This window comes from Haliotis asinina, chromosome 6 (genome assembly GCF_037392515.1).
Source record: "Haliotis asinina isolate JCU_RB_2024 chromosome 6, JCU_Hal_asi_v2, whole genome shotgun sequence".
NCBI classification, from domain to species: domain Eukaryota; kingdom Metazoa; phylum Mollusca; class Gastropoda; order Lepetellida; family Haliotidae; genus Haliotis; species Haliotis asinina.
Window position 1 is genome coordinate 69,041,088 of NC_090285.1, and position 26,732 is coordinate 69,067,819.

At 38.3% G+C, this 26,732-nt stretch overlaps 1 protein-coding gene across 2 annotated transcripts in view; it reads left to right on the forward strand.

The window, feature by feature from the left end:
• Positions 1 to 230: 230 nt before the first annotated feature.
• Positions 231 to 26,732, forward strand: part of LOC137288247 (AT-rich interactive domain-containing protein 2-like) — a 46,357-nt gene continuing 19,855 nt past the window's right edge. Inside the window, exons 1-5 of one of the 2 annotated variants that reach the window (XM_067820708.1) lie at positions 231 to 725; positions 827 to 920; positions 15,221 to 15,318; positions 18,010 to 18,158; positions 21,426 to 21,644. In XM_067820708.1, the coding sequence (XP_067676809.1) occupies positions 634 to 725; positions 827 to 920; positions 15,221 to 15,318; positions 18,010 to 18,158; positions 21,426 to 21,644 (652 nt within the window). In that variant the 5' untranslated portion in view covers positions 231 to 633. The remainder of the gene's footprint in view (positions 726 to 826; positions 921 to 15,220; positions 15,319 to 18,009; positions 18,159 to 21,425; positions 21,645 to 26,732) is intronic. The other variant, XM_067820709.1, reaches the window with a different exon arrangement.

The following is a 26,732-nucleotide window of genomic DNA, read 5'->3' on the forward strand; positions in this document are numbered from 1 at the left end:
CGCCAACAAGGCGGGTGCCTTTGTTTGCAAAGAAAGGGGTGTCATAGTGGAGCATCGCGTGCACAGATCTAATTGAGCACATGCCTTTAATGCACTAAAATATACAAATTTTGCAACTGTAGTTCCTATAAACTTTATTTGTCTGAGGTGATGCATCTCGCTTGTCGCGGAAGCACCTCATGGACTCCGCCATATTGGCTAACGGCTTCGAGGCAATGAGCAATAGCAGGGACCCCTCTAGTGAACAATCGCATTTCGGCATGTTCATTATGTTTTTTGTTAGGATTTTTGTTGAATTTAGACGCGTATGGACAACGATGATGGCTCAAGGTTAAACCAATTAACTAATATCCAGGTATATTAGGATCTGGATAACCTTCTAGGTCTGAAATTAGGCCTAGATCGCCCGGATTTGTGCTCATTTTGGACTGAGTTTGTGCACAGGGACTGGTCAGCGTAGTCGCGAGTTCAGCCTCAGCCAGCAAGGATATGTGGAATCCCCAAAATATTGAGGATTTACCCCGCAGTTCGGTGTAATATTATCGATGTCGCCCACGTTGCAGGCTGATCGTACTCTTTGAGGTGCTTGGGGAAACAATAAGTGTATATTATTGTGGATTATTCAGTTTCAAAATGGCTAACCTTTTGAACAAAGACCCTTTCACGTATGAAGAGGAACGCCGCAGCTTTTTGCAAGATTTGCAAGGTTTTCACCAAAACAGAGGGTACGTATTTGAATCATTTGGTATTCATGTTATCCTTATTGTATTCTGACTTCAGTTTAGGATAATAATTTGCAAAATATGGTTGTCGTGTCTCGTTTCAGAACACCGTATGATCGCATTCCCCAAATAGGAGGAAGAGAGGTTGATCTGTATCGCTTGTACCGACGTGTGATAGAACTTGGGGGATTCCAGAAGGTAATCTTAGTTTGAATTTACCTCCGTGGTCTAAAATAGTATATCAATTGCTTCTATTTTCTGTCCATCGTGTTTCTAATCGAAATGTCTCTATTCAATATTCTGGCGATCGCGTTGCAGTGAACGTTTGGCTCGAGGTCGTCGTCATTCGCCTTCGTCAGAACGTGTTTCTTCCGATCTGTGGTGCACGTTGTCTATTGTTTATGTTCAGGTAGATTCAGTGTCAACACGTGCACTTATCGGATGTAAACATCATTGACTGGAGCGTCGCGCTTGACCAAAGATGTTATTATTCGTCTTTTGCTAGATTACGCAATCAATTAATGTTGATAATACCTCCAATTTGTGCTTAACTAAATGATCTGGACTAGCATTTCTCCCAGGTCTTGTGTGCCTCATGTCTGTCTATGTTCTCGTTCATTTTCACATTTTTGTCATGGAAGCAACTGTCAGTGACCTACTTTCTTGTTGATGATGCTTTACTCGATTTTTGTACTGCTTCAAATCTTATTAAACGTGTTTGCATTTTTATCAAATGCAAGTGCAAGTTACGTCTTCATTTGGTTTGAGTATCCATGATAAATGTGCCAGAAATACTTGATTCAAGTACAATCTCAGGAAGCTCTGCAAACCACAATGCGAAGGAACATCTGCATGAAAATTTTGTTACAAAGTTCAGTGTTTCTACTGTTCTATGGCGACATAAAGTCTTTGTGGTCTCTCATCTTCACAGTGTACCAACAGAATTTTAAAGAAATAAAGTGAATCTCCTTTGCATGTGAGGCCTGGATCACTAAGTATTGTGGCAACAATACATCATTTTGAAGAGAGAACCATCGGAAGTATGGTTCGTTAACAGCATTTCAGGGTACATACATTAAGTTTTGTTGGTTTTTAGATTTAATAGAAGTATTTTGCATCAACATGTTGTTATCCCTGACCTCAAGCTGTTGTCAGTGTTTGATACTGTAATCATTGGTTCAGCCACTAACACACTTTCATTTCACTTCAAACATGACAAATTCGGAATATGCAAAAACGTTTACTTTGAAAAACATGTGTGACATGAAGATCTGTGCTATGCATTTCATGTGGACAGTCTACTAGTATGTTCACAAGCAAAGAACCCAGGATAGGACATACTATCCTTTTCACAATTATGCCTGCCATTTTCTAAATTATTATTTTTGACATATTTCAAACCAATGTCTCAAGTGACCAGAAAATGACAAAAGACAAAAATGTATGCTTGTAACATGTATCTTTGGGTCTGATAAAACATTGAAGTGAAAACCTACTTCATAGTAATGATAGCATAAAGCTTTTTATTATTGTTTTCACTCCTCCACTGATTGTGTTCATATGTGTAGGAGAGTCGACCACCTGGCCAACTCTCCTCCCCTCTCTTTCTCTCACACACTACACACACGGTGCTTAAGAACTTTTAAAGGCAACTGAAGTTAATCTGCATGCTTATGAAAATATTTTCAGTTGATCAGTTGGTGATGTGTTCGATAACATTGGCACAACTACCAGAATAAGGAAACATCAAAACTGTGAAATAGTCACTGGATAAGAATTCAGCAAGGTTTGGCATGTTAGTAGACAGAGTCTGCTTCTCATAAAATTTGTCTTTACTACCCCTGATATTTGTAGTGACATTAATGAACAAGTTTTTGTATTACGTGCCTTTTCAATGTGGATGATGAATGCACAAATGAAACCAGAACTTATGTATTAGATTCTTGAGGAGACTTCAAAAAGAGATTTTGTAAAGTGTTATTAAATGTGAATGCAACAACACTTTAATCAACAAGCTGTTGTTAATGTTAAACCAGTCATCAATGTGTGTGCTGGTCCATGAGTAGTTGGAAATGCAGGTATGGTAACGTGTGGTTAGATCAGGTTATACATACCAGATGATAGCAGTGAGATTGGTTGTATATGAAGCCATGTGCCAAGTTGGACTAGTGGATTCATGAGGTTTTCTTGCAGACTGCTAACCACGAAGTGGCTGAAAGCAGACAAAATGAAATAAAAGGAGTTTCCCTCGAAGATTGTAGAAGTTGTGTGTCACAGTGTGTTGTATTATAATGGCGTCAGCACATGAAGGAGAGGTATGATGACTACTCATTTGATGTGAAGATATTTACAGTGGGTGAAATATATGGCCACTGCAATATGTAGCTGGTCCTATATGAAATGTTGGTGTCCTTATGATATGAATGTGACTCAAGAAATATAAGGCTGTTGAATCAATGTAAGCATCAGTGTTTGGTGGCAACATGAACAGATATGATCGACCAGTACCCCACCTAAATTAGATGCATAATCTCATTCAAACTGGATCTTAATGCTCGCAACTGTTACACAATATCAGCTGATATCTCATTACTAGTCATGTCATAGTGAACTTTCATCCTTCCAATCAGGGAGTCACAAATGTAAAAGATGAAATGTCTTTTCATATCATGCAGCCTCAGGATAACAGTGCATTGTAAACTACAGTTAAGGTCCAAGTCACTGATTCTAACTGGTTGTATTGTCTATGTTTTGATCAGTGGGATAATATTTGAACTGGAAGACTTTCCCTTTGGAACAGTGGATAAATATTTCTATGGCTATACCAATTTGTATTTCACTATATGCAGTACCTGTATAGATTCTGTTTAGAATTGGTCTTCAGTAACACATGCCTGTCCTTATGACAGGGTTTAGATGGTCAGACTCAATGATTTGATTGACATTTGTCATATCCAAAATCATAGAAAATGCTCATGATTTTTATCAGTGGATTATATGGTCCAGGCGTGATTATTTACAGACCACCATCATGAAGCTGGTATATTGCAGAGTATGACATAAAACTAACAATATGTGCAAGGCCTAGTGTAGATGCTATCATTGTTATCAAGCAGGTAATGTCACTCAAAAGAAGTTTTCTGTCTAAAGTGCTGCCACTTCCATCCATTTGCCAGCCAGAAATATGATTACTAGTATTCAGTTTATACAGTTTAAATTAAGATTTTGTGAAACTGTTGTTCATGTGTTGTCTGGATTGGATGTCACCATTTTGAAACTAGTGCTGTAAAGCTTGAATAGCTATTTTTGATTGTCCAATGTTGGCTGTTAGTCATTTATTGGTTGTTTCAGGTTTGCAAAAGGTTCTGGCAAGAGGTTAATGGGATGCTCAGAGGTCTTTCATGTAGTAGTATTTGCAATCATATTTGCAACTGAGACTCTTTCTCTCCAGTTATTGCTTATATTACCACAAAATGCCAGAATTCCAGTTCACCCATAAGCCAGTGCTGGTTATTAAGGGTGGCCAAATAGATCAAGTGATCAGGCTCAGTGATTTAATTGGTTGGATGTATGAAACCACGCAAATCTTTTTCAGCCATACATGATCTTGTGCAGAACTTTTATTGGCTGTTGAAGAAAGAATTCAATGTTTGCTTGGATTTCTTATACATTTTTATGTGTGTGGTGTAAATGTACTCTGTAAATGAAATCTGCTGGTTCTACAACCCAAATAAACCAAGAGTATAGTTGCCAGTGACAAAACAATGTGTGTTCAGTGTGGGGTAACTACTCTATTAAAAGATATGGAAAGAACATCCCACTTTATACGGAAAAGCAGACATTTTCTGAAATTTGTTCTGTAATCATTATTTCACCTGAGTAATGTTGTGAAAATGTAGTACTTTAACGGAAGTTATATCATGTTAATATATTTTACAACAATGTCATTCCTGGTGTATAGGATTCCAAGACATGGTGACTCTTCAATGAAAACAGACACTTCTGTAGAACGTGGACTTAAGGGATTCTCTGTAGGTACAATATTTTGCGAGACAAAGTGCAACAACACCAGCATTTAGATAATCCATTGGTTGATAGTCATACACAGGAAAGTGTATATGAAGTTATGTAAGATGATTTCATAACTGCTTGTGAAACACGGTACAGTATGGACACAAACTCTCAGGCCATTGTATATTTGAAGTGACTTCTATTTTGACATATAGTCACTAGTCTGAAGCCTGAGGGTACCATATTCTGCTTGGGCTGGTATTAAACTAAACTGACTGAAAATGATGAAAAGAACTAAGTTCAGGCTAGTGGCCTCCAAAGGTTTTGCCATGGACCATGATTGCTAAGTCATTACAGTGTGTAAAAGTACAGTGTTACCATCCTAAATAATATGGCTGCATGATGTTACTGGAACACAATAATATGCTTTTGAAACACATCATATTGCAAGATTTTTTCTTAGAACTGGTATGTTGGGTGCAACAGGTTTTGTCAGTATCAGTATGGTTGAAGTTAAAGTCTAGTGTTTTACCTTGACTCACAAGTATAGGGGTCCTGGACACCCCCATTATTAGATTTAGGGTTGTTGTAAACATCATACTTTATATGCTATGTATTGTAAAAAAAGGAAATTTTCACTAATTATCCAACCGTTATTTTAGTTAGATTTTATATAAACCTATCAAAATATACCATCCAAATAAAGACTGCAGTGTTGATCCTTGTGAATGTCCCATCTATGTATAAATGTAGGTATACTAGGATTATTGTAACATACGTACCACTTTCCTTGATGCCCTGGACGTGTTCAGGGTTGTACCATTGATGGAACTCGAAGTCAAAGTCACAAGAATGGTGGAGACAATAGTAAAATCAGCGAGTCATGCCATCATGTGTTTTGAGATATGCTGTTTGTGCCAGAGAAGAGCACCCACTGACAAGGTGTTGGGCTGTGTCTGTGAATTCATTGAAAAGGTGACATTTTGTGTTGACATATTCTTTAAGAATCACATTTTGGCAACTGTGAGTGGGATGTGACTGGGGTTTCTGAGCAGTAATATGGAAACCCTTAGTTTCATATTTGAGACCAGCAGACTTCATCCAGGTGAAGGACTTGGTTGAATTGCTCTTCTGCTCCACACACTGCATTTACATGCTCATGATGCAATGGCTTCTCAGAAAGCTTCTCCACAAAGGACCAACTCTGAGCAGACTTGGTGAACAACTGCACCTGGTTTACTCCATCCCTTTACCGTCAAGCAGTACATCACCATCAACAAAATCAATTTCAAATTTCAGATTATGTCCACAAATAGGACAAAGTGTTATGGATAACAACTTCTTTATTGCGTGATTGCTTGACAACGGTACAAGAATCTGCATCGAAACGTCGCAATCACGCAATAAAGAAGTTGTTATCCATAACAATTTGTCCTGTTTGTACACCTCAACTTCTAAAATGCCACTCAAACAAGTTAACCTTGGCATGTTTAAAATAGCCGTGGAATTCCTTGCTTTCATCATAAAACTTGATGTGCGTGCATCATCAGAGGATCATCGGATAAATAAATATGTGCAAAAGTACATAACAAAATTACATCATGAAGAGAATTGATAGGCATACATAAAAAATTAAGAAGATTTATACTCGGCCTGAAGGCTGTCTTGAATCTGGACATTCTGGAGCTTGTTTTGAACTTGCATTCCAAGATAGGTGTAGGCCTGATCTTCCACAGGATGCTCAATAATTTCTCACCCTTGTAACTTGACCAATCCATCATTAGTCACCTTGCCACATATCAAAAGAAGAGTATTACATTTGTCCAGTCCAACTCTCGTGCCAATATCATTAGAAAAGGACTCAACAATGAGAACCTGTTTTTTCAAATTGGTATCTCCTTTGGCAAGGCGCTTGATGTCATCCATGCAGAGGAGGAGATGTGTAAGGGATGTTGGGGAATCTGTCCTGAGGAGGTCCGGTATGGTAGCCCTCCTCCCTATTGAGCAGAAAACTCTAAGGATTTAGACAGACAAAAATTCAAAGTACTAAAGGGGTCCCCCTGAAATATTCCCCTTCTGATAGGAATAGATGCCAAAGTCTGCACCTGCCCTATCGAGTATATCTCAAGTTTGAGTTGACCAGCAACTCATTAAAGACTTGTCTAAAACAAGTAGTCACTCTGGGAGGTCAATACACTGAAGAGACTTCAGAATCCATTCGTGAGGGACAGAGTCATATGCTTTTTGTAGTTAATCCAGCACAGAGTGACGTTGCAGTGATATGTTTTTGCCTCTTTCAAAATCCTTTTCTTTGATCCCTTTCTTGCCCCCTGCTGCCCCCTCTGTTAATTATGTCATTGGAAGAACAGCAAGATTACACAAGGTTTGTCAAACACCCTGTGAATAATTAGTATTGTGTGTTCACAACATGTGATAGGGTGGAAGTCTCCTTTTTTTGGAAGGAGTATTGTGCGACCTTTGCAGAACCATGGAGGAACATCACCTGTGTCCACAACAGAATTAAAACAGTGAAGTAATGGTGTTTGGACACAAGGTAACAGATTATAGTACCGGTTTCAAATGCCATCAGGCCCTTGAGCAGTGTTAGATTTTTACCTTTTAATGGCACTTTTCAGACAATCTGGCGAGATGTAACAGACAAACGGCCTAGTTATTTTGCATGCATTGCATGGTCGTTGTTCATTGTTTCTTAAACTTCCACAGAGTGAACACTACAACCCACAATCATTGATGATGGCAGGAGTTGATGATGGCGTGTCATTTTCAGTATTACTGTATGCTCACATTATGGCCAGAAGAGGAGACGAGGCAAACCATCTACAATCACAAAGCTACATGAGAGTTGTAGTCAGGCACTTCTGGTAGGGAGACAACAGTTCACTTCTCTAGCATCTTAGACACACATTTTAGGTAGGAGGATCCAGTAGTCTTCCAAAAGTACTCAAGGTTAACACCACTTCTCTTCAATGAAGTCTTGCAGGGGTGACCCCAGCAACTGATAGGGACATCACCAGTTTCAAGCAACCTCTCTCATCTGAGACATCTGCACACTGAGACACCTAGCCACTGGACAGAGACAACTATTGTGTATGTTGTGTATGTGTGAAAACAGCTCAGAGATGGTGCCAGAAGTATGCCAAGCTATTGTGCAAGGGTACAATGATGATGTGTTGAGCCTACCTGTGACCCCTGAAGCCATAGCTAACCAGTTTAAACAGAGATGAAATAACCTCCATGCTATTGGGGCCCTGGGTTGCAAACACATTGCTTGTCAGGTTCATGGGGAGGGGCTCCCTTGAGCTTTCCCTTCTTGCCTCTTGCTTGCAAAATTAATAACTAAACAAGTTGACAGATGTGCTCTCTTCAAGGTTATATGGGTGAATCAGGCACATTGATTCTGATTGGTCATTGGAAATACCAATCAAGATAATACTGCAGTAGTCTAAGCACGGTAACACTAAGGAATCATCAGTGTAGCTGTAGTTTTCTGGTGTAAAAGTGACAGTAGAACCAATGTTCCTCACATGGTTGTAGCTGATCTTTGATAAACTGTTAATGTGCTGATCCATGGATAGATTCTTCTTTAATAACATACTTAGGTTTTTACACTATGAGAAACAGGAATTTCTTTGTGTAAGCCTGGAGATGATCGATACCACATTTCTGTAATCTGGAATTAGAAGCAATAGTCATGAGTTCAGTTTTTACGCCATTTTGTTGAAGACAGGTCTTAGACATTCAGCATTTACACCTTTCACACATGACTCCATCCTGGCACAAACCTTAGTCTGAATCTTGGGATCACTGGTGAACTAAGTGTTGTCAGCATAAAACTGATGGGTAATACTCTGGTCACTGATGAGAGAGCCGAGTGGTTGGTGTAAAGGGTGAACATGAATGGCCCAAGGACAGAGCATTGAGGTACTCCACACTTTAGTGCTGTAGCAGGTGACATGATGTTCTGTACACATGCAGACTGAATTCTGTCCTGTAGATAGGAAACACATCACTTGAGGGTAGTTCTGTGGGGACTGTAATCTTTTTCCTACCGATCTGTCAGATGTTGATGATCCACAGTATCAAAGGCAGAAGAGAAATCTGAAAGAACTTGTATCTACTTGTATTTACTAGTATCTGTTTGCAAGTCATTTATGTCAGTTTGTGTGCAATGGGACCTGATAGAATCACAAATTGTGACAAATTCTGGGAGGCCACAATACATCTCAACAGAGTGTGGTGTTTTTTTTGTCGAAGATTGACACAGTTATATGTGGTATGTTTTGCCTTGTTTTGATGCAGTACAATCTTATACGATGGTCATGATGCCACCATTTCTATCTATTCATAATATGGCCTTTGTTCATTCAAAAGAACAAACCTGTTTATTTTTTTCCATGTTACTGAACAATGTAAGGTTTGGATCTTCTTCAGTATGATCATATGTCATATACCGAACTGAAACTGGCCATACCAAAGGCCTTGTACTCCACTACAAACCATACAATGGTATGAACGTATCATTTTCCGCCTAGTTTGATGTGAGTTCTTGTTGATTATGTCACTGTTGCATCATGTATGATAATGATAGCTTTATGATAGTGAACATGCTGAAAGTGATATTTTTTCTCACTTGTATAATCAATAGCCTCTTGAGCATCACAAGTAGGTCGGTATGTCAGAATGCCAGGTCACACAACTAAGTTTTACACATTAGTGACACATGGGGTTCCATTATAGAACAGGTCCCCAGTACATCCTTGAGCTTGTTGTGTGAGGAGACAATATACTAATCACTACACTGATCAGGATTTTGATGTACCTACAATATTGCTGACAGTGGCATTACCCAATGGATGTTCAAGAGATTCCAGTGGACTGGAGGGAATTACGGCAAATTTGAAGGAATTGCATCTCAAATGTAAACAAACGCAGCCCACTCGCTAAACAATTGTAGCGATATTGGTAGTTAAGCGGTAATAACAGAAACACAACGCCCCTATCGGAAACAATGTCGGTAATACTTGAAACAAGCTCGGCAATCTATTGAGATTTCTTGGCTCCGTTCCGTGATTTGCCGATCGCGTCCTGAAACTGACACATCAAAACATGGTGTCACTGGAAGGAGCACTCGTCTCGGTGAGTTTTGTTTTCAGTTTTTAGTCATGCCCCTCAGAGGTTGTTTACGTCTGAAATTAGGAAGCCTCCGGAGGCACGACTTATGACGCTGTTTTACTGTAATTGTCTTTTCCTTTGACAATATTCTATAGCTCCGACAACACCTCACACTTAAACACATTCAACACGGATGGTCAAAGATGGATAATTAAAAAAATGACTAAAAACTAAAAACCAAACTCACCAAGACGGGTGCTCCTGCATGTTTTGATGTGTCAGTTTTAGGACACGACCGGCAAATCACGGAACGGAGCCGAGAAATCACTGGAGGTTGCCAAGCTTGTTGCCAAGTATTACCGACATTGTTTCTGATAGGGGCGTTGTGTTTCTGGTATTACTGCTAAACTACCGATATCGCTGCAATTATTTCATGAGTGGGCTGCGTTTGTTTACATTTGAGATATTGAGATTGAGATTCCTTCCATTACTTTTAGGGGGGCCTGTCTTAGCATGTAGATATTGTATTGTCACTGTAAACAGGCAACCATAGCCTGGTTGTCTTTAATCGGTGTGGGTCACTGTTGATTCAAAGGTCACAGTCTGTGGTATGTTATAGTTATGAGTGATTAGGAATAGTGATGATTGGTGATTCCAGCAAGATCCATGTGACTGAGGGTATTGATCAATCATTTGATCATTCTCTGAATTTTCAAATGTACATTTATAACCTGTGGCACTTGTCCTCCCCATCTAGTGAACACAATATCATATACAGCAGTTGTCACCTGAATAACACAGCTTTGAATTTTGCATTCTGTTCTACTGACCAGGATACTAGCAAGTCAGTAGCACAGTTAATAGCTGTTGCTTATGCAGTCCCTGTGTAGAGTGACTATTTATAGCTTTCCAGCTTCTGACCTCCATATCAAGGCCACAATGATCTATCAACAGACCTGTATCCATTGAGAATGTACCTTGCTCTGTTCATGTCTATTGATTATATGGGACAGACATGTCCTCTGTTCAGCATTGCATGGCTAGGAATTCCCCACAGTGTTCTTACTGTCCCAGTGCTGTAGGAAGCAGTGGGTGGTCGCTGGCTGATGGTTTCATTTAGAGAACTGATGTCTCATCAAAACGATGTGGAACTCTAATTAGTTTTGACAGCATTCTTCAGGTATGGAATGATGATATTGTCATTGTCATTGCAGTATAATGTTAAGTATGAATATGTTTCATGTTGGTTGAGCATATATTATGGTATTGCAAGGGAAATATCATTCTTATTCTGTGTTGTGGTGTGTTTACTCATCATACTGAAGGCTTAGAACACTACAGTCCCTTGGGACACTTGCATAAAATGTTTTACAAACCACATAGAATAGGCATCTTCATTTACATTCATTCATTTACAAAAAGCCTGCATCCCAGTTGAGATTTACAGTTACAAATTAAGTAGAAAACATGTACCACTAGTTCTTTCAGATTTGCTGCCAGAGTAGTGACTGTGTGAACCAGGTAGGTTCCTCAAAGGAATCTTAGGTGATAGTAACCCAGACCATACCAGAGTGGACTTGTGACAGTTGTAGAGGAAAGATCAGTTTGTAGAAGTTATAACATGCTGAATATTTGTGTCTTATTCAAATCATTTAGAAGCTGTGACACCTAAGAAATCTCTGGACTCATCTTAAGAAGTATCACAAAATGGAAATATCTAAGGTTGAACCAGGTCTACTGGTCTTGGAACTTGCTCGCAATCACTTCACAAATCATTATGTTTGCCAGGTTTATTAATCTTTTGATGTGTGTGTCCCTGGTTATAGGAGAGCTTGGTGTTACTGGCAGTACTACATATATAAATCATTAGTCATCCAGTTATAACACAGCAGTGTTGGGTGTTTGCTCTTCTATTAAAAATATATGTTTATAGTTTAGTAAAGGGTATTGTGTTTCTGAGGTGAACTAGTCTTTCTTCCAAGGAAGACATCAAAGATGGCAGACTGTATGATGAGACCCCTATAATCCAGTTGGACAGTTAACATCACACAAGGGGAGATTGGAGCTGAAAGCGTGGTTGAAATCAATTTTGATGCACTTTGATCATACCACCTCCGTGATCAATCTGCAAGCCAAGTTACCACCAGACCCTGGATAGAGACATCAAACAGCCACTTGCTTGGTTCTGGCTACAAATACGACACTGTGACAATGATGAATGTCAATATATTTACAGTGGCTGCACTTTCACTTCTTTTATCACATCCTTCATGTTTATAGTATCTGTCTGTACAAAGTCTTTTTGAGTTGTATCATAATGGAGAGGAAACATCCCTGCAGATGTATGGTATATAGTTGCCTGGTTACAAATGAGCAAAACTGTAAACGTGATCTTAATTTTTCATCCAGTTTTATTGCCTGATGCATGTACGTATTTGTGAGTCACATCCTAATTACAAGAAATCCATCAGCCTCTAGACACAGTTAATGTGGGTGCGGTCTGGTGCTTGCAGAGTAGGGAGGTCACATTATTTGATATTCATTTTCTAAAATACTATTAGCATTATCTGTATACTTAATTACTGGCTATTAAATGCAGTTTGATATTTTATCTTTCAATGAAGCATACTCAGATCTATTGTGTCTACTGTTTCTAGGTTTCCATGTACAAAGCCAAGCTCAATATGTCCTGTGGTAAACTGTTAAAGTAAAATTAAGTGTGCTTTTTAATTCAATGAAGGATAACAGATGTGACTTAGGGTACTGAATGAGTTGTTGACAGTGTGTCCAAGTTCCAAACCCTGGCTCATTAGCAGTATCATGTGGCGCACCAGATGACACACCCGCTGTAGTGGTGGAGTAGTCAGCTATGAAATTAATTTGGTGTGTTGGATGGAAGTGGCAGCAATCAAGCTGTGGCCTAACCACAGTCCGCATGGTAATGAGGGACAAGATATTCACCCTCAGCTTGGTTCTATTGATTTTTTTCTTGCTGTTTATTGTTAATACAACTGAATGTGACAACAAGTTTTATCCTGTACAATTTAGGCTAGTTTCAGATGTTTTTCATGGGATGTTGGAAGTTTAGCGAGATGCATGCAAAATGCCTGGCAACACCTAATGGTGTGGGCTCTATGGTTTTTGTATTGTGCGTATGTGGCAGGAGACGCTTGTTTGACCTGTAAGCTTTGTATGATAAGCTAGTGTAGGCGAACGACCTACTCAAAGCCCCTTGCCACCACTGGGCCAGCATGGCAAGCTTCAACATGAAAAGGATTAGTCTAGCCTGGAATGGAGTTCGTGATAGTGTTAGGGAGGAACAGATTTAATTCTGTAGTTGTATATCCTCTTTAGCTGACTTCACTGAATACTTGCCAAGATCTATGCAAGGCTGACCTGAAATAAAAAGGGAAGTTTGATTGATTTTCATGGCAGAGTGAAATGTTTTGGAATGTTACACGAGATAATGAAGGATGCTGTGAGGAAGTACTTCAGCTGTGTGTACTTAATGCATACTCAACTCACCATGGTATTATTGATGTGCAAGAGGAAGTGTATGATGAAGAATTACTGACAGTCCATCTTTGGCATATCTGTAGACTTAAAGTTATAGATTACTGAATATATGTACCATGATGAATGTATACATGATGAGGACATGTTTCCACTACCTATAGAACTGAAGGGTCATTTGTGTGATGATGTGTCCATGTTATCAACAACACATTTCAAATAAACTTTGTTTTAAGACATTTTTATAAGATACAAGTTTTTTACTGAATTATATTTAAGTTTCAAAAACTCAAGGAGGTGAAAGGTCACTATGTTATGGTTGTGATGTCTCATATTATTTGATCATGTTTAACACTGTCTCTGACAGCTTCCTGAAGCTTGTGTAAAGTAGTATTTTGGGAAGTAATCATCAAATATGATTAAAAGAGACATACACAGTAGGCTGGAAAGTGTATCGTAGCTGAACCTAATCTGAGCAACAGTTTTGCCCTCGCGATGGATAGATGACCAGATGGTAGCCACAAGAATACCTGCAAACACCTAGTTTCGGCTACAGCACCGTCCAGAGAACTTGGACAAAGTACTGTGACTATGTGTCCCAGTCCACCCAGCTGTGAATGGCTACCTCATTGGGATCAGAGAGCCTCCTCAAAAAACTCTGTGTGCCAAGTGGCAGCAAGAGTTGTATACTTCCCAGGGAGATTGAAATACGATTTGCTGTTGAGAGTGACATTCAGTGATCGAGGGAAAGTACCAGTGCCTTGAGCATGCACAAAGCGTGGATATGTGCACTATATAAATATCATATATCATAACAAATGTCAGTTTGCTGACAAATGGTAGACCAGTTATGAACATCCTCTGTGTCCTCTAGACAGCCTGCTTGTTCTGTTTGTATTCAAATAAATCTAATTCATGCCTAGTTGCCTATTGAGCAGTGGTTTAAATCCTGATTGTGATACTTGATCAGCCACAATATATATGTGAGTTCCACCTAAATGGAAAAATCTGTCACTTCAGACTTTCTTCCAGTGTCTGGAACCAGTAAAGATGTGGGGAAGAATTGATCTCCAGTAACCCATGCTTTTCGTAGAGGCGAATAACAGCATCAGGTGGTCAGGCTCACTGACTTTGTTGACACATGTCATAAGTTTCCATTTGCGCAGATTGATTGTCATGCTATTGGTCACTGGATTGTCTTATCCAGATTCTGTTATTTACACACCGCAGCCATATAGCTGGAATATTGCTGAGTGTGGCATAAAACTAATGTCACTCTCTCCAGTGTTTAGACTAATCTTCCACTTGTTCCTCTTTTCAATTAAACTTTGCATTTCTCTGTAGCTGATAAATTTTACATGAATCTTTAGGCCAAGTGAATAATTGAAGATATAATCTCTGTTGACCATAAAAGGCATTCACTGATACACACTTGCATCTCCTGTGGAATAATATGCCTGAATTTGTTGATTTGTTTAATTTCAAAAACATCTGATGTTCCTAACAGATGAGCTCAAATCGTTTTTGATTCATCATGGTTTGTGATGGCATACATAAAAATGTAAAGAGTGCAACTGAATTTTGCTGGCGAATGTATTAATAGTGTCTGGAGCAGATATTCTGCATAATGATGTTAGGTTTGATGTGGAGTTGCCTGGTACAACTCATCATGTTGAAGTCCGGGGGCTCCCCATGGTTTACACACTCCCAGCTTCATGCTTGGTATATCCTGTCTTACTCAAGTAGTTCACTTTCTAAGTGTGCCCGTAGCGTGAATATGATAAGATTCTTGTGAGGCTGTTAGCTGTAAGTTGATCTGTTTTTTCTCTTCCCCTTCACAGGTGAACAATGAAGAGAAATGGGAGGACATCCAGGGAGAGTTCAGGGTGCCTAGGAGCTGCACAAATGGAGCCCAGGCACTCAAGTTTGTCTATGTCAGGTGAGTACACAGCCTGCATTGAGGGCATTTAATGATGCTTCTTTTAGAAAAACTAAATTCAGCTTCTGTTCAAAGTTGGTTGAAAAGTTGCATATGCTTCTGATGTTTGTGATGTGGTATTACATCAGTGTTTAGTTGATGGAAAACCGATTGAAGCCTTGTCTTTGATTTATTCATTAAAGTACAATGTCAGTGTGTAAATTATGTAATGACCATGTGTTATGTGTGATATTTGTAATGATTTCAGTGTTCAGGAATAGACAGGATATGTTGCTAATAATTAGAACACTAGTTTCAGAAATTTGTTGAAGTTATTAAATGTACAGGTATTGATTCAGATGTTAACTGCTTTATATTTTTGGAGAAGACTTTGTTAAACATTTAAAGTATAGATATACAGTGAGTGTTACTGAAAAGTTATTGTGATGTTCATGTCAGATATATACTAATATCATAAGTTTAGGTCACCCAATTCATTTGTTTTACTTCACTGTATCTGTCAGTGGAAAGAAAATAGTGTTCTTTTAATTTGGATAGTATATTACAGCAATCAAATGTTTGTGCGACAGTCGTGTGGCAGTCAAACAGTTATGCCACCCACAGAAACAAATTAATCTTTCTTTAAAAGAAGGATAATCCCCATTGGTCAAGACATTGTAGTCATTACAGAATAGAAGAATAAATCAAATAGGTAGATTTAGGAGTCATTAGTCCCTCCACACTTTCATAAATCCAGCAGAAATGGTTTTAGAAATGGTTTTGTGGTCATGTCTCACCATGTGCTTATATGGATTCTCCACCAAATTCGTGCAGGTCACAATAATATTATTGGTGGATATTCTGTTATGTATTATGTAAAATTTGTGACAAAGGGTACATGGTGTCTCCCACAAAGATGATGTTCCAATATTGGTAACATTGTTAAACGTTTCTCACATGTTTGGAAAGATAGGTTGTGAGGCTGGATTTGGCTTGAGTGATCTGTCCCCTACATGCCTGCCTCCCCCCTCCCTCACATTGACCCAGTGACAGTGTTGCTATTACTGGTGCTCAGCTAATCAGGTCAGGGTCTACCAGCCTGCTATATATAGAAGTTCTCACTCCCACTGCTATGTTGTGGCTGAGAATCATTGACCCACAATCAATGATCAGGCTGTACTCACAACAACACAGCAAGCTGAAGCCATACACGTGTGTCATGTGTCTGTGCAGTGGAAGGAAGGGGTACTGCTCAGTGGGAGCACTGTGTATGAGTACAGGAATGGTCGCATTATTTAAAAAGTAAGGTTTTCTTGCACCAGCTTCTTTTGGGACCATGGGATGCTGGTCTTTTCATGTTGCATAGGCTGCTTTTAAATCCTGGCAACTTCATGAGGAATCTAGGAAAATATATGTGATTTTTCCATTGGTTTGGCATGTCCTGGTGATAGTGTATTTTACTCAACATACCAGTCATTGGTTTGCCTGGTTCGTCAGTAACTGTAACACATACTCTGCAGTCATTAGTTGAGTTGTGTTAAGCTTTGTGGCACATCAGCATTAATCCAGCCATATGATGAATATGGACTAATATTGAATGAAACTTTCCACTAAATATAAGCAAGGCAACCACTTTCAGTGATCAGGCTGGATATTTATTGGCTGTTTGGAATATCTGTGAATTTATCTGAAGAAGGATGACTCTGCTTGTTGTAAGACCTGACTAACCGGATTGCTGTGATATTAATGAAATGTGTTTAATATATCATTAAATCTCCATTAGTCATTTCAAGTGGTATTGTCCTTGTGCTTGTCACAGCATTTTGATTTAATACCTTCACTATCATATGCCTGAATCTTGTCATGCACAAAGGAAGGAAGTTTTTTTATGATACATTTTTGTGTAAACGCCAAGGCTGTGTTCGGTCTTGACAGAGAGGTAATAGGTATTGTCAGGTCAGTGAATATATCTAGACACTTTACAACAGAGTGACTAATGTTCTGTAGTATGGTTGTTAAATGTAATGTCAGAAGAAATCTCACTAAATGTCAGTGTGTGCCATACCTTCACACACATGCACTGCAAGAGGTGCATTTTGTACATTCCCGTGTGAATAGTCACACATTCCTTCTCTTGATAGTTTCTGTGAAATGAACAGAATTCAAAATCACTTACTTGTGTTTTGATGCCAGACAACATGGAGCATGAGTATGCTGCCATTATATTTCCATGCTTTGCAATGTTTGTGTAAAGTACAAACATTTCACATGCTGATGTCAGTGGTTGTCAACACCCATTTCTCATGTACCTTTCACTGGGTAGAAGTTGATGGCAGGTGTTGACCTAGTTACCTTCTAGACATGTTGTGTCTTACTCACCTGTGATTTTGGTGGACACAGGTATAGTGCTTGGAAAATGCAGATTAGATTCTTGCCTGGTATCAACCATGGCTATGACTTGTGTGCCACTGGTTCAGTGATTTGTACAATATTTGCTGTATCCAGTGCCCAGATAAAGTAGCCATATAGCAATGTAAAACCTCCCTCCATGCTTCAGATTGTATGTATCTCAGATCCCCTGTTTCAAACATAATGGTTTCAACGTTAACAGTGGAGCATTCAAGTCAGTCTACCCACCATTTTGTGACAGGATCTTAAACTAAGTTCAACATAATCATTGCAGCTAGTTAGTATTTTACTTTCTGTTTGTAGGTACCTACACATTTATGAGAAAATCCACTTCCTTGGCCAAGATCCTGACCGGAATGATGAAGACGATGGTCACCCTGCCCGGAAAAAGTTGTGTACACCAACATTTGGGGTTCCCCTCACTTACAACTATCATCATCATCAGCTTACAGGTAAGGTTAAAGTGGAGAACCACTGACTCCTACATGCATGTGTTGGTATACAATGACTGTCCTTGCTATTGTGATTTGTTCTAACGCAGGAGTTAAGTAAATATTGATGCTTGAAGCCAGTCATGATGGGCAAACTTGTGAATAGTGTTATGTCATGTACACTTAAAATGTAGTTTGAGCAAATGTTACAACCTTTTTGGCTGTTGATTTGAGATGATCTGTTTTGGGGTTCTTCTTGAAGTGTATTTGTAAATGTCAACTTTAGGTCAAACTATTTTGGGTCTTGTGTCAATAATAGAGATGTTAAATCAATAATGTGCTGTGTTCACTTGTATATTCTGAGGATATCAAGATAAGATCAATATGCTACATGTGATAAGAGGCACAAACAAATTGTTATTATCAAAAATACATACTTACTGAAAACATTTACTGACTATTTATAACCATGAATTGTTTGGCATGGAGTCAGGTTGCTGGAAAATTCCACAAATTCTCTGGATGAAAAATAAAGAACAGAGACCGTTTTGATTGTTGTTAGAATTCGGCATATTGCATTCAGTGTGAAATGAAGTGGGCGCATTGTATCACATAGGAGAAGTTCATTACATCATTAGAATATGTCAGAAATAATATAAGTTCTCCAAGATACTACAGCAAGGGATCCTACGATGCCAACATGGGCCAATGAATGGAGGCAGGGATCTCAAAATATGCCAATGAAATAAAGCTGCAATCACAAAATACATCAGTGAAGGGAAGTCAGGCTTGACAGTATAGGCCAATGAAGGAAGCTGTGATCACAATATACACCAGTTAAGAAAGCTATTATCACAGGGTAAATAAAACAATTATAGGAAGCCAGGACCACAATCTATGTCAAATAGGGGAGCTAGGATCACAACATGTGATATTTGTTCATTCTGTACAAATAAGGCCAAATAAGAAAAATGTTCTGGTTCCAGTTACATGTCTTTGAAGATTTAGGTAGGTAGGGATTTTTTTTTTATTTTTTTACTTTTTAGAAATAAAGACTGAACCAGGAACACATTTATCCAATCTGTAATTGTTTATTCAGTCAAGTTAGGTTTTATCCCACAACTGATGCATTACAAAGGGAACTATTCCTTTGTCAGGCATGACTGACATATTGGCAAGACACTCTTGTACATTTTTTGGGTTTTTTTTTTCAAATCAACAACCTTTCTGGTGTCTCCTGCTGTGATATTGCTGGAACACTGCAAAAAGTGGCATACAATGAAACTGAGTCAAATCAACATCAACTGGTAATGGACATATACACCATCTTTCAATCAAGTCATCCAGAAGTCTATTAAATATTTCATCTTTCCTTAAAATGCCAACATTCAATCCACAACTGAAATAAATAAATGTCGAAAGCTTGACGAAGCTTCAACAGATGATGCACGAAATAATAGACCCTTATCAACTACGAAACTGATTTCAGTGAGTGATTTTGGATGCCATGTTCATATGAAAAGCATGATAAACTGGTTTAGATTACAGAACATTTACTGGTCATGTTTTAGGCCCATTTGATCGTAAGTCACCCGGGTACTGTATCATTTTGACGCAAAGTAGTATATACAATGGGGGTATATCCTTTTTTGAAAAGTAAGTCAATACATATAGCTTTCAGTCGGTGTAGAACTACCGAGGTATCAGTTGAACTGTTAAGGTAAATTTTGACTCCCCACTTCTTTGCAATTTTTTAAGAACATATATGTTTTGATGTTTATAATTAGTCACCCAGATTTGCTTCTAACCAAATTAAAGCAGTCTGACAAGTAATTAATGCGAAGGAGCCAGATTGATACACACAAATGTCAAACTTGAAGCCTACGCTCGAGTGTACTGCAGTTGCAACAGATTCTGTAGAGTAATGGAATGTCACTTTGAACATCAATAATTGGTTTGCTGTCTAGATGACTTTATCAGAAAAATGGTTATGATGAGATAAAAGTTAAACTTAATTCGTAGTTTTCAAACATTCACTGACTGGTTGGGTCATGCCACAGCTTCCATGGCTTTAACAAATTTGACCAACCACAAATACGGATACATTTTTTTATTTGTAAACTACATTCTTATTGGTTGTCAGATGTAAACGCTCAGCATTCCATTATCGATCAGTGTCATATGCAAAGAGTGGTCAGTAGAGAAATGTTTCAGACAATTGATTAAGTAACAATTAATGTTACAATTAAACAGGATTATTTATTATTTATTTGTACCAACCTTGATTTGTTCTTCGCTGGCAGACCAACATCCCTTGACATAAGAACCTCAAAAGCATTCACGTTTTTACTTGTGGCTTCGATGATGATATCTTCTGCCTTAGTTAACTTTGGATCCTTTGTGCATGTAAACTTAATGACTTCACTCCAAGATTACACATATCGCTAGAAGTGAGAGTTCCATTCTCTTAAAGCGCCGAACAAAACCCCACGTCCAGGAACTTATCAGCTGTAATTTCTAAGGAATATCCTTTCTGTGAAGAGCCATGGTGTTTCTCAAATACCTGCAGCACCATATAACTAGACATAGTCGTCGATAACAGTCGTTTTTCGGCTGAATGATCACATTTGGCGAAAATAAGGGCAAGCACATTTGTGGACATCTTGTCAACTTTATGTATCAGAATGACCAATGTCTGTTGGTGCTGGGAAAAGACAGTGGTGTCTGAAAGCTTTGCATACCGGTAAAAAAAATTCGGCACCAGAATTCAAGGGTCGGTCGGGTAATTGGAACCACATCATTTAATTTAGTCCTAATTTGATTGAGCATTATGATTTAAACCTTGAGGAAAAATCTGTGATTGAGTGCACCCTTCTTTTCTATGATTACCAAATTGTGTCAGCTGGTTTACAGTTATCACATGTGCTTGTCTTTTAAGTGGATAAAGTGGAAATAGCAATAAACAGTTGCTATTATATTAGTTCTTGTTTGATATTATATCATATATATAATATCAAATTTGATCGTAAAATCCAAACCTATTGCCTGCTTGTAGAATGCTCACACCAGACACGTTTTCTGAGAATGTAGAGCATGATTCTGTATAAAATAAGTCTAACTCAGCTGTTTGAGTTCTAAACACTTGGTAAATGTGACTTGGTAAGTAAGATAATATAGATTCATTTTGCCTATGGGAACAGATTTACCCTTTCTCACTGGTGACATTTTGTGGGATGGGTTTAGCTCTTCAATATGCTCTCTGTTTAATACTACAACCTTACCTTTCAGATGCGGTGCGGCAAACATATAACCTGTCTCAAGATCTCTTGAAACCAAGTGAATATGATAAACTGGAAAAATCATTATTATCAGGATTACCAAATGAAGTTGACTTTGTTGTGAATGTGTGTACATTATTATCCAATGAAAGCAGACATGTGTTAACGCTCAAGAAATCTCACCAACTTGTCGATTTACTCTTGGCGCATATAGGAATATTTTCAGACGGTGAGTACTCTATGATGTTTGATTGAATATTTTTTATGCAAAGATGTCATGTACTGTTGACAACCAAATGTAATTTCATTCTATCTTCTGCTTATTACTGGTGGATTGTTGAGGTAGCTACTACATTTTGGTTTGACACAAGTAGTCATATCAAGGAAGTGGGGGTAGATCAATGCTTGAATCAGTTGATTGGTGAACCAAGTGCAAGGGCACATTGCTCTACAAGGGTACAATTTGTGTGAAGCCCATTTCTAGTGATGCTTGTAGGTTTTTTGCAGGAATGTTGCAAAAAGTGATGTGAAACCAATTTGCTCTCCCTCACTTATCTTTGAAGAGTTCCTAAATCCTTTTGTATTACCACTCTGCTTCATTTGTTTAATTTTTTTGAACCAGCATTCATTCTCATTTGAGATGGTAAACTTGTCTGAGCCTGCTTAACCCTGCAAAAGACATTTTGTATTCTGCTAATAGTGTGGATGCCACACACAGATGAGTTTTCAGAATTGCATGTACTGATGTAGTTTTAACATGACATGGAGGTATCTGTTTGTTACTTGGGACAACCCCAAGCTGATTTTTCCAGGCATATTTATTATTACCTCAAGTTGTGTATCGCGAACTTTGGCACAAGATGTTAAATTTTTGTCTTTGTTCATTTCATGCATGTAATAATGTTAAGCATATATGTGTGGTTCAACTTTTCTTTTCCCCATGCTAGGAAATGTGATAGTGTTGCTGTTATGTAAATAGCTGAGTGTAACAGTGAACATACACCTGAACACCTGTTCAGTGGTATCTGCATCCAGTAGGCGGCTGTCTCACTGTGGGTGCTGTGAATGTGCCAGCTGTTCAGTCAGCCCTCCTGTTACTCATGTATCTGGTACCATGTGTCTTGCCCCTGCATCATTGCAAAGTTGTCGTATTTAACATACATGTACACCCAAGACATCTATTTGCTCTGTAATATTGACCAGTCATGACGCATCCCAGAGTCAGACATCAATCTAAAAACTTATAAAAATGGTAGAGACAAGGAATGAAAAAGTAGATCTCAGAATGTAACCATAGACCCCAGTCTTCACTCAACAAGATATATATCAAATCTGTATTGGCATTCCTCTGATTCAGCAGACTGCAGCACTAGATTCACCAAACAACAACATGTTTATGAGAAAGCTCATACAGCTAAGTTCAGTTGGTTTGGAGCTGGAATAGTAATCTTGACACACTATAAACTTGAGCCAGTAGTCAGACAGCTGCGTCTTCCTATGCACAGAGAATAGTAGCCCATGTACTGACGCTTAAATCTGCTGCAAGTTATTACGAGCCAATTTTGGATTGGAGATGTTTTGGAACAAAGCTGGTTTGTAGTTGGTGTTTCATGTTGAATACTAATAAATCTTAACATTAATCACACCCTTTGAAATTCATCAGATGTGGCTCATGATTGAGTAATAGCTGTTCACCCTTGTGCCTTCATGCTGCAGAAGAAGTTAGTCAGCCTGAGACACTTGTCATTTGAAAAAGCCTAGTTTGCTTTCTAAGCGTTATGCCTTCTGTAATGCAAACTGATGTTGTGTGCTTCTAGACGGATTTTATCAGCAGGAAAATATTTCATTTTTATGGATGAAATACTCTTCTCCAGTCAGGTTTTACTTCACAAAGATATGATCAGTATCATCACTAGAGTTCTGGTCCTATTTTGTCCTATATTTATCCTGTATTCTCAGAAGAAACAAATAGCTTTTGTGACAAGTGAAAACTGCCACATTTCAGGCATTTCAGCATGTTATGAGAAATCACTGCCAAATTCTTTGCAAAATGTTGTAGAATACGGAGTTGTTTCTGTAAATATATGACGCTCAGGGCAACTAGAACATGCTGTTACAGTGTGTGGCGTATCTTAACATTAGTCACGTAACTTGACTACTAGTTCTGCACACGACTGGTGGTAGGGTAGGGGGGCACTTCATCATGGTCACTGTCGCTCTATATTACAACTTGAAGTAACAAAGACCCAGTGATAAAAATATCACTTCAGTGTCATAGTAGTTAAAGTTTACTGCTGTGGTTTTTTCATCAAGCTACGTGCATTCTAGGTTTAGTTTTAGCATTAATCCTTGCATACTTAACTTCAAACATTGCTGACAAAATGAATTTCTTAAACCAGGGTTCAACAAATGTAGTGTATTTACATATGTGGACAAAGTAATCCATAGATCCATAGTTTTCTGTAATCTTCTTGTACATACTCAGTCATATATTTATAAGTGTCCCAATATAATATTTCACCAGATATTAACAGTTGAGGCATGCATGTTCATTAAAGCAGCATTCCAAGCCCTGTCAAACTTTCTCAGGTATGCTGATGAATGTTCAAATGTACATCAGCTCTATCAGCTTGAATTTTGAAAGTACATAGTTCTTCGTCCCTAATATGATTGTACACATTTTAAAGAAGTATCAGTCCCTTCCCATCCTAATGTTTGGAATAAACAATTACTGAAACACTGAAAATAAGACCACAGGTTCAGTTTTAACATGGCCAGCCATGTGACATGCTTAACGAAATGGATTGTTGTTCCTGCTGTCAACCACAGGAGGGTCTTGACTCTTTGTTTACAGGTTACAAGGATATGGCTGGAATATCACTACCGGCTGCAGCATACATATATGATATTCACAGGCTTAGTGATGCCTGCAACAGACTGGAATGTTTGATATTGTCAGCTGGTATCTGGGACTCATTGTAATTAATGTTATTATGTGATTATTTTTTCATAGACTGCTGTAGAGAAGAAAATGTTGTGGTTCGAAATAGAGCTGTTACGATACACTCACATATTCGGTGAATTGAACCGTAGCCCTTCATGAATACAATTTGTTATTCGTGGTGACCAGAACCGAATATGAATGAATATTTACAATTTTTTATCTGAGGATGTTCTACTTGAGCCCTTTTCAAAGTGAGATATGCAAGAATGGAATATGTACTAGCATTGCAGTATTTAAGTTATGTTAGTTTGCAATGGCTGCACATGGTACTGTGGACTATTAAAACTATTAGTTTGTTACAATCCAAATTTGAGTATCATGCCAGATCACTAGTTATTACTAAGGCAAAATAACAGGCAACATTCGGGTTCCATGTCGTGTATCAGTCACTTAACTGCAATATTATGTTCGTGAATAATTATTCGTATTTGTCACCCTATATTCGTAATACATATCACATTCACCACACAGTGCATTCGTCGTAGCCCTAGTTCACACCATTGCCCTACCAACAGTATTTTCAAGTTCAGTCAATACTAACTTTCTCTGCAGTTGAGCTGACTGTGACAAGACAGAGATCACACATGATAATACTTCTTAATAGACTCCAAACTCTGACAACTTTACATTAATATTCCAACACAGCTGCATAGTTTCTTCTATGAAACACAGATAAGTTGCTACAAAACATATATGAACAACTTTTTTAACTTAAGTTACCAAGCTATGACAACTTGTGATCCTGGATCAAACATTTTAAGAACATGTCCTATTCTCATCAGGGTTTTTATATAATGTATAATTCCCGAGCATTAGCTCAAACAATTTTGGAAACTACTCCCAATATACTTGCATACAATTCATAGCTGATGCAACAATTTTGTTATCAAGTAAGTGGACCATTAAGCCAAAAATCTCCTATAAATGCACAACAGCAATTTCAGACTGCAAAATGCAATCAGCAAAACAATGTGATAGTTTTGTAGTTCTTTCTATTCGAAGAATGTATAACAGATTACAGAGTTTTACTGAATGTATATTCATGACCATAAAACAATATCTGTGAGTCAACTTCTCTTCCATTTTTTGAACTCTATGAAAAGCCTTGCCTATTTGATGAGTACCATTGCTCTTTGCAGTTAACAACTGGTTTCCACAAACTGCAATGTACTGGTTTCTTATCCACCTACTGTTTTCGTATCCACGTGCTGCAATTTACTCATTTCTTATCCACATACTGTAATATACTGGTTTCTTATCCACAAAATGCAATGTACTAGTTTCCTATCCGCATACTGTAATAGAGTGGTTTCTTATCCACATACTGCAGTGTACTGGTTTCCTATCCACATACTGCAGTGTACTGGTTTCCTGTCCACATACTGCAATGCACTGGTTTGCTATCCACACACTGTAGTATACTGGTTAACTGTCCACACACTGTAATAAACTGGTTTCTTATTCTCACACTGTAATATACTGGTTCCCTCACTCATGCAGGGATGACTTGGTACAGCATCACTGCCATGGGTTAATTTGCATATCATGTAACCCGACCTTTTTCTTATTTGTATACAAGGACTCATTTTCATAAAAGAGTAGACCCTGGTCTAATACAAGCTTTTTGGCCTGCTTTTCATAATGTTTTACATTGTTGCTTAAATATTTTTCTACAGCTACAACCATAGGATACATAGCTACAACAAAGGATCGCTATGCAAACTGAAATAATGTTACATGTTTAGGATATATCGTCAGTAAAACTAAACCATTCGATCAAAGATGTTTAGCTATATGTGTAGACTAGTAAAAAAATTAAAGAGAAATATGTATGATGTCTTGAATGAAGTCTTGAGTAGACTGAATACTGGAAGCAAGTATCTTGAGGTGAAATTCCATTATGACTTTATATGTAAATATTATATTCTTCCACTTCAGTATTTAAAACTCCATGTACAAGCAAACAAAAATGAATATGAAAAGGTGAAATTATTCCAAAGTGAAGTATGACTTTTAGTCTAGTCAGTCTGAGGGTTTAACAGAGCCTCTGTGTGGTCATGTCGATCAGTGATGGATCCTCATTTTAGACATGATATGGTGTTCTTTCCTAGCATTGTAGAGCAGTGAAGGTCCGGAGTAGCACATGCCTTCAGCAACCCATGCTTGCCATTAAAGGTGACTATGCTTGTCGTAAGATGCACCTAACAGGATTGGGTGGTCAGGCTCGCTGAACTGGTTGACACGTCATCGGTTCCCAGTTGCGCAGATTGATGCTCATACTGGTGATCACCGGAATGTCTGGACCAGACTCAG